This window comes from Puma concolor, chromosome B1 (assembly GCF_028749965.1).
Source record: "Puma concolor isolate L17-30 chromosome B1, mPumCon1.1.hap2, whole genome shotgun sequence".
Lineage (NCBI taxonomy): Eukaryota > Metazoa > Chordata > Mammalia > Carnivora > Felidae > Puma > Puma concolor.
In genome coordinates, this window is record NC_141670.1 from 7,304,712 (window position 1) to 7,325,203 (window position 20,492).

The 20,492-nt window shown below is 39.8% G+C and overlaps 1 protein-coding gene across 2 annotated transcripts in view; it reads right to left on the reverse strand.

Moving 5' to 3' along the window:
* The window catches only part of GPM6A (glycoprotein M6A), a 355,480-nt gene that overhangs the window by 19,199 nt on the left and 315,789 nt on the right, over positions 1–20,492 (reverse strand). For both annotated transcript variants that reach the window (XM_086703118.1, XM_086703117.1), the window contains exon 3: positions 7,284–7,440. In XM_086703118.1, coding sequence (XP_086559244.1) covers positions 7,284–7,440 — 157 coding nt within the window. The remainder of the gene's footprint in view (positions 1–7,283; positions 7,441–20,492) is intronic.

The window sequence follows — 20,492 nt, forward strand, 5'->3', positions numbered from 1 at the left end:
TAGCCTTGAGAACGGGGAACACGATACGCGGCTGGAAGCACAGCGCTTCGGCCGCTGCAGGCCACGCGGAAGTCCCCGGGAGGGTAATCAGCATGCCTTCGCTGCATCCTGTCTATCTCGGTTTCTTTCGGTCCCAGGGGTTTTTTCAAAAGCTTCCTTTGAAGGTGCTGTTCACTGTAGAATGGGACTTACCATTCAACAGGTTTAGAGTCCAAGTGGATTGGGACACTTTGAAGCGCGTGGTGGCCGCTACTTTGCGGGCCGATGGACGGCGTGACTTTGGAAACCACCACAAGGACTCACACTTGCTGTCCCCGGCACTCTACAAGGCCAGAACTCTCAGGGCTGACAGAAGATATCTTTGCTGTGAGAAAGTATTTTCATGACGCCCAATTCATACGTGTTGTTCTAAGAAAGGCACAAAATAACTTTTTTTTTTTTTTTTTTTTTGGAATTTTGAGCGCACACCCGTCGTATTTCAGGGCGTAGCAGTTCGGGGTCACAAAAGTACCCAAATTAAACAAGCAAAAAATATAATTCTATCTTCCTATTTAATGTTTGATCTTAGAATCTGATAATTACCCACACTGAAGGATTATGCAAATTGATCAAGTGTAATCCAAGGTTAAAACAAAAAAATCTCTGTATGTAATAAAATTCTCATTATTATCAGTAGTTTATTTCTAGCTTTCCATTGCTAGTAACATGGCAGATGCTATTCTGTCACCTGAGGATTAAATAAATCATGGGGCGCCTGGGTGGCGCAGTCGGTTAAGCGTCCGACTTCAGCCAGGTCACGATCTCGCGGTCCGTGAGTTCGAGCCCCGCGTCGGGCTCTGGGCTGATGGCTCAGAGCCTGGAGCCTGTTTCCGATTCTGTGTCTCCCTCTCTCTCTGCCCCTCCCCCGTTCATGCTCTGTCTCTCTCTGTCCCAAAAATAAATAAACGTTGAAAAAAAAAACAAAAACAAAACAAAACAAAAAACAAGTATACTGAGGGGCGCCTGGGTGGTGCAGTCGGTTAAGCGTCCGACTTCAGCCAGGTCACGATCTCGCGGTCCGTGAGTCCGAGCCCCGCGTCGGGCTCTGGGCTGATGGCTCGGAGCCTGGAGCCTGTTTCCGAATCTGTGTCTCCCTCTCTCTCTGCCCCTCCCCCGTTCATGCTCTGTCTCTCTCTGTCCCAAAAATAAATAAACGTTGAAAAAAAAAATAAATCAATGAACTACTCTCCTTCTCAACGGAGGAATAACGGACAGACAACATACCAGTATCAGGTGTATGGCATGATGATTTGATATTTACACGCACTGTGAAATAAACGCTCACTGTAACCACTAAGTCCAGTTAACGTCTGCCACCAGGCACGGTCACGTTGTTTTTCTTATGATGAGAACTTTCATGAGCTACTCCCTGCACAACTTTAAAACGCACAATGTCATATCATCAACTACAGTCATCGTGCGGGCAGAAATAGCTTGGAGCCCAGATGTACTGTGATGGAGAAGTCTCGCTACGTGGACATTAGTGGGGGGGAGCCCAGCCTCTCATAGTGGTTTTCGGCCGTGGCCACACAGGGGGACCATCTGGCGACTGGGAGAAAGAGATGCCCCAGGCCTTGCCCGTGCAGATTATCTCTATATTTTAAAAAAATCTCTGCCGGTGATTCTTTTTTTTTTTTTATTTTTTAAATTTTTTTTTTTTTCAACGTTTATTTATTTTTGGGACAGAGAGAGACAGAGCATGAACGGGGGAGGGGCAGAGAGAGAGGGAGGCACAGAATCGGAAACAGGCTCCAGGCTCTGAGCCATCAGCCCAGAGCCCGACGCGGGGCTCGAACTCACAGACCGCGAGATCGTGACCTGGCTGAAGTCGGACGCTTAACCGACTGCGCCACCCAGGCGCCCCTCTGCCGGTGATTCTAACGGACATCCGGTGTGAAGGGCTACTGCTCTACGCGAATCAATGAAGCGCTCATGAGCACATGTGATGTGAAGGCTTCTTTGACATTCATCTTTAGGCTCTTCGGAGCAGTACGTCTGAAGTGCAAAAAGGTAAAGTGGGGACGATTTGCCAGAAATTTATGCCAGTGTCAGCCAAATGCACGCATGAATGAGGCACTGGACAGAAACCAAATTTCTAAACCAGGGTTTCTCAACTTCAGCACTATGGAAATTCGGGGCCAGCAAATTCTTTATGGGGGAGTGTCCTGTGCACAGCAGCACGGTTAGCGGCATCCCTGGCCTCAACCCACCAGATGCCAGCTCTGCAGCTGCCCACTACTCAACGTCCCCAGCGGGGAAAAGAGCCCCTGTTGAGAACCGCAATTCTAACACGAAGAAATGCTAAGTCAAAGAAAAGCAAGCAAATCAATACCGGAATATGCTACCACTACAGATGCAAAATGGAACAGCACTAGCAATACTGAACTCAGAAGGCTCTCGAAAGTATACACCGTGTGAAGTTGACGGCAGAAAAAAAAATCACGTAACATGATGTAAATTAACTTGAAAAGATGCAATCATCATCATCTTACTGCCATCATTATGGCCCCAAACTACCTATGCACAAGTAGTGCATAGAAAATTGTTCTATGTAGTGATCAGAAAATTGTTCTAAAAACTATTTGCTATGTGTATAGCAGCTTTATTCATAATTGCCAGAACTCGGGAGAAATGCAGATGTGCTGGAGTCAGTGAATGGATAAATCAGCTGTGGTCCATCCAGACCCTGGAGTATCCCTGAGGACCAAAAAGAACTGAGCTATCAAGTTATGCCAAGACACGGAGGGAAGATTAAAAATGCTTATTACTAAGTTAAAGAAGCCAAGCTGAAAAGCCTACCTACTGTGTGACATTCTGGAAGAGGTCAATCTACTGAGACAGTAAAAAGATCAGTGGTTGCCAGGGGTTAGAAGAGAGGAGGGGTGAACATGTGGAGCACAGAGGAGTTTTAGGGCAGAGAGACTACTCTGTATGATGCTGTAATAGTGGGTACGTGTCATTATACATTTGTCCAAACCCCTTGAATGTGCACCATGGGTAAAGTAATGTAAACTATGACTTTAGGTTCATTGGCCATGGCAAAGGTACCAACCACTCTGGTGCAGGATTTCATAGTGATGGAGGCCAGACATACGTGCGGGCAGGAGGTATACAGGGAATCTCTGTTTCCACTCAATTTTGCTGTGAACCTAAAACTGCTCTAAAAAATAATTTCTCCTTTTTTAAAGCTTTAATTTCTTTTTATTTATGTGTGTGTGTGTGTGTGTGTGTGTGTGAGAGAGAGAGAGAGAGAGAGAGAGAGAGAGAGAGAGAGAGAAAGAGAGACTGTGAGCGGGGGAGGGAGGCAGAGGGACAGGGAGAATCTTAAGCAGGCTTTCCGCCCAGTGTGCATCCCGATGTGGGGCTCAGTCTCACGACCGTGAGATCACGATCTCTCTCTTTCTCAAAATAAATAAATAAACATTAAAAAAAGAATTCTATTACTTCAAAACTGTTGGGCTTAAAAATCTTAAGTGTCGGAACAAACACAGACAAATTCCAAGATCCACACTGATGTCACAACAGTAATGGGAAATTTTTAGAAATAAGAAAGCTTAATGATGTCACAGCACATACCCTCAGATTTCAAAATGTGAGACACTGAATGCCTCCCCAATTGCAAGTGAATAAAGAGATTTTTTGGTTTAATATTTAACGGAGAAGACATTCAAAAAAAGTATGAGTTCGTGTTTAACGTATCGAATAACACCTGTTGACTTGTACTCAACTTGGTGCCATTTAATATTTAATTTATTTATTTTAATTTTTCTTAATGTTTATTTATTTTGAAGGAGAGAGACAGTGTGAGCGGGTAGGGGCAGAGAGAGAGGGAGACACAGAATCTGAAGCAGGCTCCAGGCTCTGAGCTGTCAGCACAGAACCCGACGTGATACTCGAACCCACGAACTGTAAGATCATGACCTGAGCCAAAGTCGGACGTTTAACTGACTGAGCCACCCAGGCGCCCCAATATTTAATTTAAATAAATGTTGTTCCTTAAAGTATTTTAATAACTGTTCACCTGATGTCATAATACAAAGGTTAAAACTGTGCTTTCACATTTAATGTGCCGCACATTCAGGGTTTTGAATGACAGCACCTAAAGTTCTGAAATGGATTTCAACTGGTTTTGATACGCAGGCGAGGAAATTTATAATGCAGATCAACTTCTGCTTTCAAGAGCATCCACTGAGAAAAGAGAGTATTGATCAGCATCCTCTATTCAGTGATATAATGCTGCTTTAAAATTAACTTCATCTGTGGGGCGCCTGGGTGGCTCAGTCGGTTGAGTGTCCGACTTCAGCTCAGGTCATGATCTCGCAGTCTGTGGGTTCGAGCCCCGCATCAGGCTCTGTGCTGACAGCTCGGAGCCTGGAGTCTGCTTCGGATTCTGTGTCTCCCTCTCTCTCTGCCCCTCCCCTGCTCAGGCTCTGTCTCTCTCTCTCTGTCAAAAATAAATAAACATTAAAAAAAATTAATTTCATTTGTGCTGATGTCAGTTCAGTTTGTAGCCATTTTACTTTCTATACAACATAGAGAAACAGGACAGAATGACAAGTTTCTTTTAGTCTGTCTTCTGGAAGCTTTTCACTTAATATGGTTGCTGCAAAAAAACGATTTCACCTTTCAGTATTACTCAGTATTTCAAGAAATGCATGGGTATAGCATCAATGGGACATTTTTAAAGTGAAAGAAGATACCATGGGCTCACAGGTGAACTCACAGAACACAGAGTGGACTGGAAGGTACCATCTACCTACAAATGGGGGGAAAAACAGTGGAAATAGGAAACAAAGGAAAAGGGGAGCAGGAGAAGGTGACTGAATCCCCGCCCCCATTCACTCTGACCACAGGCCCCGAGGGACCAGCAAGGTGGGTAGAGAGGGTATCGGGTCCTGCGGCACCACAGCCCCCACCTGCTTCCGGGCAGTGCGGCTGTGCCCCTGGGTGTGGGGACAGACCTCTGCAGGTGCACAAGGATACAGCTCCGGCTCTTGCCGAGTTCTGCTCCTTCCCAGGTTGGGGGTGCACCCACCTCCAGGTGAGTGGGGTGTCTTAGGGGGCCAACTCCCTCCTGCGTCCCCTCTGGAGGAGCCCACGCAGCTTCTGGTCTTTTGGGCGGGACCGATGAACACTACTGTCACTATTATAGAAGAAAAGGTGGCTCGTGTTTTCGCTTTAAAAATTCTCATTTGAAATCTCTTTGGGCCGTGTGAAAGGTCAGCAGATCATTATTAACCGTACAGAGACAGCAGTTTTTTTCTGTGATCTTTTACTTCTGCATACGACCCGAGGAAGTGATTTTACAATTCTCAACGAAACAGCATAATCAACTGCACCCTTCCTGGCAAAAGGTTGCTCCCCGATGGTGAAAACGTGTCTAGAGATATCGGTTTTCTCGACTATTTCACTAATGCTTTAGCATCATGGACTCTCTGGGCTCGAACGAGCAGAAGGGATGATCTACTGTCTTCATTCTGTAACTGAGTCAAGTGTGAGCTCAAGGAGTCATGTGACTCGCGAAGGCCCACAGGTAGTGTTGTGATGATTCCCGATGGTAGGAAACAGCCTATCACGAACTGAAATCACTATACTCTATCGGCGGAACATGAATCTCAAATCGCAACTTGCTTTCTTCATAGAGACAGGTATCTTCGCTTAGGGATCACTGACAAGTAGCCCAGAGAATAGTCATATTTTATTTTTGAAATCAACCAAAGACCTTTAACTTAACTACCTCCAGATCTGTAATTTGATATTACTGATCCTAAAAACTTCTTTCAATAAGCGTCATTCCAAAGAAATGAGCTTTACAAGAAATGATTCCAGGGCAAGTTACGAACACCCACAACACAGGCAACCTTTCTGCAGATGATTATCACTGCTGACACTGAACAGCATGACAGAACTTGCTACAAGCTGGTAAAACAATAACATAGGTTTGGTGATGAACAGGTATTTTCAAACTTTTCTGTAAGATTGATATAAGTTATATCATTCCTTTTTAGAGACCTCTTATTTAATATGAAGCATATGCTGCAATCACACAGATGTTCCTATACGACACTGGAAATATAAGAAAAACATGTTTCTTATGTTTTTCAGCCAATAATGGAAGTTCCAACATTTCTTTATAGGAAAATTATTCTGCATAAATGCTCAAAAGTACTTGCAACTACATTACTCAATTTTTAAACCACTCTTGTGCTTTAACAGATCTACATGCATTGTTTGCCTTGCTGTAGTTCTAGACTATAAGTTTGATTTACCAGTAAATATCATTATCAGTAAGGATTAAAAATAGTACAATAGTAATAGCACAATTTAAAAAAGTTTTTTTTTTTTTAATGTTTATTTACTTTTGAGAGACAGAGACACAGAGCATGAGCAGGGGAGGGGCAGAGAGAGAGGGAGACACAGAATCCCAAGCAGGCTCCAGGCTCTGAGCTGTCAGCACAGAGCCTGACATGGGGCTCGAACTCACAAACCGTGAGATGTGACCTGAGCCAAAGTTGGACGCTTGACCAACTGAGCCACCCAGGTGCCCCAGTAATAGTACGATATTTACCTTATGTCATATCAAACAGAAATTACATAATACAGTTCCCCCAAATTTACAGTAAAACACAGAGCCATATATTTAAGGAGGAAAGACACACATACTGTCCATAAATGCAGATGGATTTTTTTCTGCTTTTCTAAATATCGTATGGGAATCCCAAAGCCCTTTGGAAAAAAAAAATCATAAATCAACCTACCGTTTTGCTGCCTCTAAAACAAAAACTAGTTGTGTTGCCTATGATTTGAGAATTTGCAGCTGAATTTTCACGTGGAATAATCTTAACTGAGAAAATAATATTTTTAAAATCGTAGATCGCCATCGCAGGGAGGGAACGTGACTGTGTTAAAAAAAATACTTTCGGGGCGCCTGGGTGGCGCAGTCGGTTAAGCGTCTGACTTCAGCCAGGTCACGATCTCGCGGTCCGTGAGTTCGAGCCCCGCGTCAGGCTCTGGGCTGATGGCTCAGAGCCTGGAGCCTGTTTCCGATTCTGTGTCTCCCTCTCTCTCTGCCCCTCCCCCGTTCATGCTCTGTCTCTCTCTGTCCCAAAAATAAATAAACGTTGAAAAAAAAAAAAAAAAAAAAATTTAAAAAAAAAAAAAAAATACTTTCATTCTCGGCAGATGAATACAAACACCTGTGTGCTATTGAAAGAAACCCACGTGAACACAGACACACAACGTACCCAGGCGCTCACACATCTGCCGCAAGTGGTGATTTTGAAATCCCCATAGAGGTCTTTGATGGCGCCGGTGGTGAAGAAGCCTTCCACCATGAGCAGGATGCCGTACACAAAGAACGCAGCTGCAATGCCATAGATCACGTACTTGAAGATGTCAATCCTGGGGGAGAAGAGACAAAGGCGTTTATTTCAGCAACTCTTCATGCCTGATTGGTGGCAATTGATTCTCCTATGCTCATGGCTCCCTTGGAATGACAGCGATAGCGTATTTACGCCCATGATGGAGGCTGGATTTAAACACATTTTTGCTTTATATGCCTAATATCTGTATATACGTTTTGTTCTGCCCCTTCTAGTATCTGCTGATAGGGCTCTTCGTCTTTGTTTACCCCTCTTCCCTTCCTGCCTCCCCTTCCCTGGTTCATGCCGAGGTAGTCTTGGAAAAGCAGTGAGTCACGTGGCTAGAGGGATTTGCTGAAATTCATTTGACAAGTAGGATAATCATCGTATAATTTCTCCAATTACGACAAAATGTCAGATATAAAGATTTATGTATATACTACTGAGTTCTGAAAACATATCAAAAGAGAAAGAAAGCTTCATGGTTAATGACGAATCCATTTTTTTTTCAATATATGAAATTTATTGTCAAATTGGTTTCCATACAACACCCAGTGCTCATCCCAACAGGTGCCCTCCTCAATGCCCATCACCCACCCTCCCCTCCCTCCCACCCCCCATCAACCCTCAGTTTGTTCTCAGTAGACGAATCCATTTTTGATAACATGACCACCTCGTGATTTTTTTTATGATAGTCAATGGTCACTGTGTTTTATTTCATGCTTACTGTAAACAATGACGAGTATTTTCTGCTGATAATAATGCCAATAATGAAAAAATTATGTTTTTAAAGAAACGTTATAATTTTGAAAAACCAAGCCTTTTTTAGGCAGAATCACTAATGGATTTAGAATTCAGACACAGAACTGAGCCTTAGCTCAGTTATGGCATAAATACCACAGAGAATGGGCAGGTAGTCTTTCCTTTCTCACAGGTCAGTGCCCATGTATTTAAAGGTGGGGAGACACATGTATTGTCTATAAATTGTAAATGGATGTTTCTGTTATTCTAGATATTGTATGGGAACCCCAAAGCCCTTTAGAAAGAAAAACCATAACTTATCTATTTTGCTGCTTCTAGAAACAAAACTACTTGTGTAGCCATGGTATGTGGAGAGGTATACATGTTAGCTAACATTCTGTTTTTTGTAGTCTTGATATCCTTTTGTACGAAAATTGCTCTTTCTTTCACATCGTCGTTTGTTTTTTCTCTCTTCTCTTATTATTGGAGTATGAATGGAGTAGACAGGGTGAAGACAAATGATGAGGACTGTTTACAAGAGGACAAATGAGGGATTAGAAGGCTTGATCATGCTGATGGAGATTTAGGAATTCCTGATGCTATGACAATATTATTTTTAATTGAATGCATGTAATAGCATTCACTGTACCAGGGCAATTGTTTAATGACTGATCTTCCCCTGTCTGAAAATCTAAACACTGCACAATTTTACTTATTAGGGGCAATGTAGCAGACGATGTGAACTTGTGAGCTCACCAGGCATGCGAAAGAATCTGAGGATTTCGACTGATAGATCAGACTTTGAAGAGTTTGGTTTAGTGGGCTTCTCCATAAAATTTTCAAGTTAAAATGACATACTTTAAAATATATTTAAGTTTTTGTTTAGAAAGGATTTCAAATTTACAAAAGTGGAGGAACATGAATAATACGAAGAAAAACTGTACATCCTTTATCTATTTGATAATACTTTACCTCATTTATTGTTCTCTTGTGTTTCTCTCTGGATAATTACACCTGAACATAGAGAAATTCTCCACCATATTGTTATTGACTTCAGGAAATCTAACACTGATACAATACTCGTGTCAAATCTATTACTGTATTCCAGTTTTACCAACTGGACAGACCCATGGATGAACTTTATGGCATCTTCTCCCCCAATATGCGACCCAGTCTAGGGATACGTACTGCATTTATTTGCCACGTCTCTTTACTCTCTTTGAACCAGGAACACTCCCACAGATTCTTTGTCTTTATGACGTTGGCGCAGGTGAGTACAATCCCACTCCCTCCTCATTAGATAGAATGTTCTTCATTTTGAATTTGATGATGTTTCCTTATGACTAGATTCAGATTACTCATTCTCGGCTAGAATATGATAAAGGTGATACTCTGTGCCTCTGCCCCTCCGTAGTGATACTAATTTGCATCATCTAGTCAAGGTGACGTCTGATTTCTGGGCTGTGTAATTACTACTGCTTCCCTTGTAACTAATAAGTGATCTGTAAAGAGCCACTGGCGGACCATGCAAACACCCTGCTCCTCGTCAAAACTTCCTGCCGGTGTTAGCAGCCACCGATGGGTGGATCTTGACTACTCCAATCTTCCCACTGTGTTAACAAAATGGTCATTTTCTACCAGTAGCCCTCATTCATATTTACCAGTTGGCACTGGATATTCCAGTGTAAGCAAGAGCCCTCCCGTCTCCCCTTTTTACTTATTTGTTTTTGTCTATTTGTCTATTAATGATATGGACTAATGATGTCTGCTTCTTTCTCCTGAAGTTTATAAGGCACTACTATACTTAATTTTGGTGCTCAAACTGTTCTCGACTTGGCCAATGGGTGCCCCCAAAGCTGGCTCCTCTATCTGTGTGACATTTGGCCATCACTTTTTGTAAAGTATTCCTTACCTTCTCACACAGCAAGAGGACCCAGCTCATTTGGTTTATATCTTCCTCAAGCCCCAATTAGGAATCCCTTTGCCAAGCCCTGGTTCTTTATTTTAATGTTTATTTTATTTTATTGAGATAGAAAGAGAGGCAAAGAGAGATTCCCAAGCAGGTTCAGTGTTGTCAGTGCAGAGCCCGACGTGGGGCTCAATCTCATGAACTGTGGGATCATGAGCTGAGCCAAAACCAAGAGTTGGTCCCTTAACCAACTGAGCCGCCCAGATGCCCCAGGCCCTGGTTCTTTTAATTAGTAGTATTGGAGATCAAGATGTGGGTAGTATGTGTTCTCACTGCTGCTGTGGTGTCTGTGGTTATTTATACACGTAGACATTCATATATGCATGTACATAAACATGTTACATCCCTATGCACATACATGTACATGTGCACATGTCTGCATATCACACACATGTATTTTAGAAATCTCAAATTCAGAGTGATATTTCCAAATCCAATCGATTTCCACAGGGTTCTTGGTTGCCTTCCTCCAGTCTATGTTGTATGTCCTCCTTCCTTAATGAGAATCCTGATTCCCAAGAATACACATGTATTCTTTTGTTCAATTTGTAATAAGCCTAAAGTTATTTCAACATTATTTCATCCAAAGTATTATAAAAATAAAACCTACTTAAAAAGAAGTCAGGGGGCGCCTGGGTGGCTCAGTCAGTTAAGCACCAACTTTGGCCCAGGTCAGGATCTTGCGGTTCATGGGTTCGAGCCCTGCATTGGGCTCTGTGCTGAGAGCTCAGAGCCTGGAACCTACTTCGGATTCTGTGTCTCCCTCTCTCTGCCCCTCCCCTGCTCATGCTCTGTCTCTCTCAAAAATAAATAAACAATAAAAAATTTTAAAATGAAGAATTTAGGATGCTTGCAATTCCCCGTGCCCTCCGCCTAACACTGAGAGTATACAAATACTGTGTTTCTAAATTACTTAGGTAAGTGAATTCTTTTTTCTTCCCTTCTTTGTGGTTATGGTATTCATTTGAAATGCAGTGGGGGTCTATTTGTTTTAGTTTTAGGTCCCCCTTCCATCCATATTGACTTAATTTCATTTTTGAACATGTAAAACGTTATCATGCTTCTAAGAGTCAAATCTGTATAAAAACATACACCCAGAGAAGTGTCATGACCTTCCCTATCCCTTCCAACCTGTTCCTTGTTCATTCTTCCTTCTAATCCTTCTGTTTTTTTTTAATGTAAAGGCAAGTGTGAATGTACATATTCCTGTTTTCCCTTCTTTTTTACATGGGAGGGAGCATATACATAGGCTCCTTTGCACTTAGCTTTGACCAATCAATAATATCCTCTAAAATTACTCCATTTCAGTTCACAGCAATATTCCTCATTATTTTTGACAGTTGCATGTACTCCTAGTATAATATATTTACATATATTATTTATTCACCAGTATTCTATGCTTGCACATTTAGATAGTTACCAATATTTTGCAATCACAAACAATACCGCAATGAACAATCTTGTAGAAATGTATTAAAATAGTTGATAGTATATCCTTAGGGTAGAAGGATCGATCAGTTGAAAAGGGAAGGTGTGTAGCTTGGTTAGAAACTGCCAGATTCCTCCCTGTAAGGGCTGTGCCATTTCTGTATCCCAACCAGCAATGTATGAGAATCTGTTTCTGCACAACCTCAACCAAAGAGTGTATCGTCAAGCTTCTGAACTTTTGCTAAGCTGATGGGTGATAACTGGTATTGTAGTCTTCCTTTATTTATCTTAGTAAGAGTGAAATTGATCACCTTTTTATATGATCATGGGCAATATTTATCTTTTTGTGAACCGTTATGTGTTTTGCCCACGTCCTATATTCACCTCAATTTTTTAAATACATTTGCTTAGTAGAGCTATTTGACTTTTACCTATAATACACGTTGCTAAATTTTCTCCTACTTTGCCATCTGTCTTTTGACACTGCTTATGGCATTTTGCCATAAAACTTAAAAAAACTTTGATGTTGTCAAAGTTATCTGTCTTCTTTTTCATTACACTGGGATTTTTGTCATAATACCCAAGCTATCGAGGAATTCACCCATGTTTTTTTCCAGTGTGTGTATCATTCCGTTTTAGTACATTTAGATTTCCGATCAATTTGGTGTTTATATTTTGGGAAGTGCAAGAATTGGACCTAATTTTATCTTTTTCAAAACGGCTGTCTATAACACCTTGGAAATTCTCAGACGTGGATGCTTCTCTGGGGGGTGGGGAGGCTAGCAGCACCCATATTTTATAGCTTTATGTTAGTTTCAATATCAGAGAGTGCAGCAGTATCGTTAATTGTATCCAATGTTATATAATGGCATTATTATAACAAGTCGTCTTCCGGAGACACACACTGGAGGATTTGGGGGTGACATGATATGACATCAGGGATTCGCCTGATAAAACTCCAGATATTTACGTATCCCTTACGAAGTTAAGAAAGTCAAGAGTACAAGGAATCAAAAGTAAAAAAAAAAAAAAAGAGAGAGAGAGAAAAGGCTGTCTGGTTGTCCCAACATCATTAAGAACACCAGTGAAAGGGATTAAGAGTACACTTATCGTGATGCATACTGAGTACAGAATACAGAATTGTTGAATCACTATGTTGCATACCTGAAACGAATATAACACTGTATAGCTTAATAATACTGGAATTAAAAAAAGAGACCACCTTTGCTCTACTGATTTGAGGACTCTCTCCATCATGCACTTGTCTTCTGGATCTAAATGTTTCTATTTCTCTGCTTTCCTTTCCATTCCATTTAGGGGCTTTGATTATGTTTTAATATCTGGTAGGGTTAGATCCCCTCATGGATCTTCTTCAGTGATTTCCTAGCTGATCTTGTGTTTTTCTTCCACATGAATTTTAGGGTCGACTTGTCTAGCTCCACAAAGAAAAAAAAACTCACTGGAATTTTATTATGGTGCATTGAATCTATACACTAATTTTGAGAGCACTAACATGTTCGTGATCCTATCCAAGAACACGGGGTACCTTTTCATTTGTTAAAGTCTACTTTTCCATCTTTCAGGAATGTTTTATAGTTTGATCCCTGTACGTTTTGAGCCTTTCCTATTACATTTATTATTTAATTTTTGGTGGTCACTGTAAAGCAAATTTTCCTCTACCAGTACATCTAATAGGTTATTATCTGTCTCTACAAATGCTATTAATTTTCACATGTAAATTTCATATCCTGCTTCACTGCTAAATTCTCCTATTACCTGAATTCGTTTTATCACTGATTCTCTCAAATTTTTCACATACACCATCATGTCATCTGCAAATGACATGAAACAGAGGTAGTTTTCTTGTTTTCCAATTCTTACCTTCCTGATTATTTTTCCTAATCTGAGTTGACAAATACATCCAGAACATGTTAAACAGAAAGAGTTCATCCTTGCTTTCTTTGTTCCTGACTTTAGTAGGAAGGAGTAGTATTTGGGGTTTAGAGTTATGGCATATATATCGATATATATATCAATATATATATCATATATCAATATATCAATATATATGATATATATATAAATATATATATCAATGATATATATATATCATATATATATATAAAAATATCCATCTATACTTATGTCTTGAGTTTATTAGGAAACGTAGCAATTCAGAAAACTTACAGATTGGAACAAAAACAGTCAGCAACAGATTGTGTGTGTGTGTGTGTGTGTGTGTGTGTTTATTTTAGGTCTTATGGAAATGGGCTCTAGTCCCTATCTTAACCTAGAATGATGCTTTTCTTTTGGCTTCTATATAGTCTTTTTTAAATTTTTAAAAAATTTAAAAAAATTCTTTTAAATTTATTATTGACAGAGAGAGAGAGAGAGAGAGAGAGAGAGAGAGACAGAGCATGGGGGGAGGGGGAGGGAGGGGCAGAGAGGGAGACACAGAATCCAAAGCAGACTCTGGGCTCTGAGCTGTCAGCACAGAGCCCAACGCAGGGCTCGAACTCACAACCCATGAGATCAGGAGCTGAGCCGAAGTCGGACACCCAACCGACTTAGCCACCCGGGCGCCCCTGGCTCCTATATATTCTAATGTCCCAAGTTGCTGCTTATGCTCACCTGTGTTCCTCTCACAGCAAAAAGGAGGTGATCACAAGTGTCTCGAGAAAGAACTATACAGTCATATTTACTGTGCTCACGTATTGCCAGACATTTCTAATATATTCATACTTAGAAAAAGCTTTTACAGGTAGCAACTTATTTCAAGAGCATAAAACAGTGTTGGTGACTGTGGTAGGTTAAAAAAAATGCTTCCCTCCAAATACATTCACTTCCTAACCCCTGAAACATCTGAATATTACCTTATATGGCAAAGAGTGAATTTTACCTTCTGTGGTGCACATGGTGATAAGTTAAAGATCTTGAGAGAAGCTTATCCTGGAATATGCAGGTGGCCCCTCAAGGCAATCACAGGTATCTTTTATTTATTTATTTCTTGCATTAAAAAAATTTTTTTTTAATGTTTATTTATTTTTGAGACAGAAACAGAGCATGAGTGGGGAGGGGCAGAGAGCGAGGGAGACACAGAATCTGAAGCAGGCTCCAGGCTCTGAGCTGTCAGCATACAGCCCAACACGGGGCTTGAACGCACCAACCGTGAGATCGTGACCTGAGCCGAAGTCGGCCACTTAACCAACTGAGCCTCCCAGGCGCCCCAATCACAGGTATCTTTATGAGAGATGGGGCACGGGGAGTTCTGAGAGAGACATTTGCAAGAGGAGATACTATTCAGATGGAGGCAGAGACTGGGCCTCAGATCAAGGAGCGCCTGCACCAGGACCCGGAAGAGGCAGGGAACAGAACCCCCGCTCGGGACAGAGTGCCCTTCTGCCGACACCTTGGCTTCAGACCTCTGGTCTCCCCAGCCGTGAGAAAATAAGGCTGGTGGTTTTAAGCCACCGAGTTTGTTATGGCGGACCCAAGATACTCATGCAGTTACTCTATTTCTTTATTTCTTCAGTATTTCTCTCACTCTAAGGGTGGTTTTAAACTAATTTGGACACTGTCTAATGCACTTGTATGTTACAGTCTGTAGAATAGAGTAGTTTGATGGTCATGCAGACAAGTTGCTGGTGCATAAATAGCAGCTCTTTTTTGAAGTTTGAAAATGGTTGTTTTTAAAAAAGTAGAAAAATGGCTGCTTCCTCCTAAGCACCTAAAACCAGTGAATTACTGAGTAGGAGGTGAGTGGCTTTTCCAGCTCAGTTATGTATATATCCTATTCAACTTCAGTCAAAAAAAAAAAAATCAGCAATTTTAGAGACTACTTGAAGCTGCTTTGGAACCTTCACGGTTGTGGAGAATATTCATATTTTATTAGTTTTTATTGAGGCAAAAAACATATAACGTGAGCTCTACCCCATTGACCAATGAAGTGTGTAACACAGAATTAACTATAAGCACAGTGTCTAGAACTCGCTCATTCTGAGTAACCGGAAGTCTAAACCCCAGTGAACTCGTTCTCGTTCTCCCTGGCCCTTGGCCAACACCATGCTACTTTCTGCTTCTATGAGTTTGACTTAAATTATTTCACCAATGTTTTATAGTTTTCAGCATTTTATATGCTGAAATATTTCACCTCCTTGCTAAGGTTTATCACTAAGTATTTTATTCTTGATTCTATCGTAAAGGAGATGGTATCAATATGAATTCAAGGCCTCTTCAATTTCCTAAAACTTGTGTGACCTAACATGGGATCAATCCTGGATGATGTTTGATGAGCACTCAAGAAGAATGTGTATTCTGCTGTTGGGTGGAATGTTCTAGATAAGTCTATTAGGCCCATTTGTTCTATAGTGTTGCTCAAGTCCTCTATTTGTTACTAACCTTCTGTCTGGTTGTTCTATCCAGTATGGAAAGTAGAATACTGAGTTCTCCTACCATGATCGTGATGCTATCTAGTTCCTCTTCACATCTGTCAATATTTGCCTTATATATTTGGGTGCTTGGATGTTGTGTACGTATATATTCCTGGTGAACTGACATAGTAATCATTATAAAATGTCCTTATTTGTCTTTTTCCTTTCTTTCTTTCTTTCTTTCTTTCTTTCTTTCTTTCTTTCTTTCTTTCTTTCTTTCTTTCTTTCTTTCTTTCTTTCTTTCTTTCTTTCTTTCTTTCTTTCTTTCTCTCTCTCTCTCTCTCTCTCTCTCTCCCTTCCTTCCTTCCTTCCTTCCTTCCTCCCTCCCTCCCTCCCTCCCTCCCTCCCTCCCTCCCTTCCTCCTTACCTCTCTTCCCTTCCTTCCTTCCTTCCTTCCTTCCTTCCTTCCTTCCTTCTTAGAGAGAGGGAGCAAGAGAGCAGGGAGGGGCAGATGGAGACGGAGACAGAATCTATGCTCAGATCTCATGACTGTGAGATCATGACCTGAGCTGAAATCAAAAGTTGGATGCTTAACTGACTGAGCCACCCCGGTGCGCCTTTCTTGTCTCAAAATTTTGATAGGTTTTGAAGTTTATTTTGATTGATGTAAGAATGGCCATTCCTCCTTTATTTTCGTTATCATTTATATGGAATATCTTTTTTCATGCTTTACGTTTAGCCTGTGTCTGTAAATCTAGAGCAATTCTCTTTCAGATCACATATATTTGGATCTTGCTTATTATCCATTTAGTCACTCGATGTCTTTGGACCGAGGAGTTTAATCTATTTATCTTTAAAGCTATTATTGACAGCGAATGACTTACTATTGCCATTTTAAATTGTTTTCTATCTGTTGTGTAACTTTTTGTCTTTCTTTTCCTCTTTTCTATCTCATTGATTTTTTGCAGTGACATGTTGTGATTCCTTTCTTAATTTCTTTTGTATACCTTTTATGGATATTTTCTTTGAGGTTACCATGTTTCTTACATAAAATATTTTATAGTTAACAATCTATTTTAAGCTAATAACAACATAACTTCTATCACAAATAAATAACCTAAATTTACTTTTCTTCCCTCCACACTTTATGTTTATTGACGTCATGAGTGACACCTTTTAATATTATGTATCCATTAACACACTTTTATAGTTTACAGTTTTTTTTATACCTTTGTCTTTTAACTTCTATGCCAGAATTAAAAGTGATTTACATGGGGCACCTAGGTAGCTCAGTCCATTAAGCATCCAACTTTGGCTCAGGTCATGATCTAGCGGTTCATGAGTTTGAGCCCGAGTCAGGCTCTGTGTTGACAGCTCTGAGCCTGGAGCCTGCTTTGGATTCTGTGTCTCCCTCTTTCTCTCTCTCTCTGCCCCTCCCCGGCTTGCACTCACTCTCTCTCTCTCTCTCTCTCAAAAATAAGTAATAAAAAAAATTTTTTAAGTGATTTACAAGCCAGCATTACGGTATTCCAGTATTCTGTATTTGTCTATACATTTACCTTTACCAAGTGAGCTTTATACTTTTGTAGGTTTTTTTGGTTGCCTTTTAGCCAAATTATTTCAATTTGGAGGGCTCCCTTTAGCATTTCTTGTAAGGTAAGGCCAATGGTGAGAACACTCTCAGCTTCTGTTTATCTGGGAAATTTTGAAATTTCTCCTTCCTTTTTGAAGGATAATTTTGGCAGACACAGTATTCTTGGCTGGCAGTTTCCTTCTTTCAGTAATTCGAATATATCACTCCACTCCTGCGAGGTGAGAGAGCCTCCCACCTCCAGACCCTTAACTCACCCACAATTTCAAGTCTGTTTTGCACATAAAATGATAGGTTCCAGGGATGAGATTCTGGATCTTTGGGGGCCGTTATGTAGCCTGCCGCAAGCTATGTACCTGATCGACATTTCTAGACACTCAAATATTCTTACATGAAGTTTTCTTCAAACGATCTGAAGAAGGACATTTGCTAGAAGGACATTCATTTCAAAATGTTAAATTATCCAAACATTTAAATTTTGATATACCTGACATCATCTGACTGGCCTGAATCCCTCTTTCCCTCAAAAGTACTTGCAATGTATGAACTTAACAAAGAACTTGAAATATGATATTAGAAAAATTAAATTAAATGAGTTTTCTGTCAATGATATGTCAACAAAATGCGTTAATTACCCCTCTAATCATGAAGTCACTGATTGTGTCCATAGTAGGATGAAATGACAGAGACTATAAGAAAACTCACCTTTATTTCACTACTCTCGCTTTCCAAAGCAACAATCTATATTATCCTACTTCTTAAAGAATTCCTGAAAGTACTTAACCTCCTTTCTAAATGCAAACTTCAAAATTTGATAATGTTTCTAGAAACAACTGTCCTATGGATTTAAAAGCAATATATATTCTTTGTAGAGAAGAATAAAATTAAAACCAGAAAATCAGATAGATTATTCACTTCTGATCCTCCCAGAGTTTTTTCCCCATAGAAACTACAATTAATAACAAAAGTTATGATGATTATATACTCCCTTACAAGCTTCATTTTTGGTCAATATACTCTGAAAACATTATCTAATTTATCTAATATTTTTTAAAGATTATGGCCCATTCTATCATTGGAAGGTATCATGATATATTTTACCAATGCTCTACTTTTGGTGAATGGCAGGAAGAATAATAGCCCCCCAAAGATGTTTGTATCTAATCTCCAGAACCTGCAAATAGGTTACCTTGGTCAATGAGACTCGGCAAATGCGGTTAAATTAATGATTTGAGATTTAGAAGTGATCCTGCCTTAAGTGGGTGGGCCCAATATAATCGCAGGAGTACCAGTAAGAGAAAGGACGATGCAGAAGAGTCAGAGTCAGATTCAGAGAGAGATCTGAGAACGCGATAGTGCTGGCTTCGAAGAGGGAAGGGGGTCACGAGCCAAGGAATGCAGGTGGCCTCTGGAAGCTGGAAGAAGTAAAAATACAGATTCTCCCCTAGAGCCTCCAGATGGAGCACAATCCTGCCAATACCTTGATTTCAGCCCATTTCAATAAACGCAGTAAGACCAATTCCGACTTCCCAGAACTGGGAAGAAAAAAAAAATACCCTCAAAACAATAAATGTGTGCTTTTTTAATTCACTAAGTTTGTTGTAATTTGTTAGAGCAGCAATAGGAAGCTAATAGCATCACTATTACAAATAGCATGATAATAACGATCATTTTAGATGAATCTTTGTAAAGGATGTATTGTCAACATGGTATCCAGAAGGTCTGAAGCAAACTAAAAATGCATCGGTAACAAGTAAGACGACTTATTCTCTGTTTCCCAATACCAGGTATTATTATTTAATTTTTCTGATAATTTGACAGTAAAAACAATGGTATCATTTAAATTAATTTTCTTAGTTCAGTAGTGTGGATGAACATATATTTACACGCTATTAACCATTTGTATTCTTCGATGAAATATGTTTTCATATTTTGCTAGAATATGTATCCTTTCGTTGTTGAATTAATTCTGCCTTTATTAAAATTAGGACCTCTTCTCATGTAAGTGATAAAAATCTTTCTCAGTTCCGTGTATCTTTTACTTTTTTAAAGTACTTCAATGAGTAGAATTTAATATATATGATATAAAATCCATATATATTTTCTTTTGTGATCTCTTCTATTTCTTAGATACTTCTCTATTTCTTAGATAATTTTTGTCCCATAATAAATGAAATCTTAATCTATTTTTCTTCTGACTGCTACAAAATAGTTTATTTTTAAATTTTAACTTTCAGTTCATCTGGAAGTTTTTTGGTAAAAATGTGACTAGGGACATAATTTTATATATACATATAACTACTTACATACACTTAATTCTTTTTTTCCCCTCTCTTTTCTGGCCCATTTGATATATTTTTTATGCCTGTGCCAATACTCTTATAGTATTAATTATTGTAGCTTCTCCATTCCCTCTGTTTCTTAACCTGAAATCAATTCAAGTACTAACTATCCATTCTTGGATTCCTATCTGTGCAGTCTGATACGGAAGGCACTTTGCTCACATACCTTTCCCATGTCAGTGTCCAGGGAAAATAAATTTATCTTGTTCTACACTGGGTCCCTAAGGATTAGCACAGCGATTAGCAAATAGTATGACCCACTATTTTTGGCTGAATGAGTGAATTCATTTTAAAACCAATCAGACAAAAGATTAGCTTGAAAAATGATATTTGCATATTTGAAAACAAAAGCACAGAAATAAAATAAATGCAATAAGTTGTAAATATATGTATATATTTAAATATATGTAAATATATTTCCATACTTGCTATATAACCCAATTTGCAAAACAGGCAGAAACACTCAGCTGTTCTGGAATAAAAGACTAAGGTTTAGCAAGTGAGTTACAGGTTGTAAGCATGTCAGAACTGGAAGTTCATTACCAGCTTTGTCTGAATACTTCATTGACAGGCAAATCAGTGCATTCCAAGGCAGACCAAGTACTCTTTGGAAAACTCTTGACTTTTGAAAAATTCTTTATACTGAGTCAA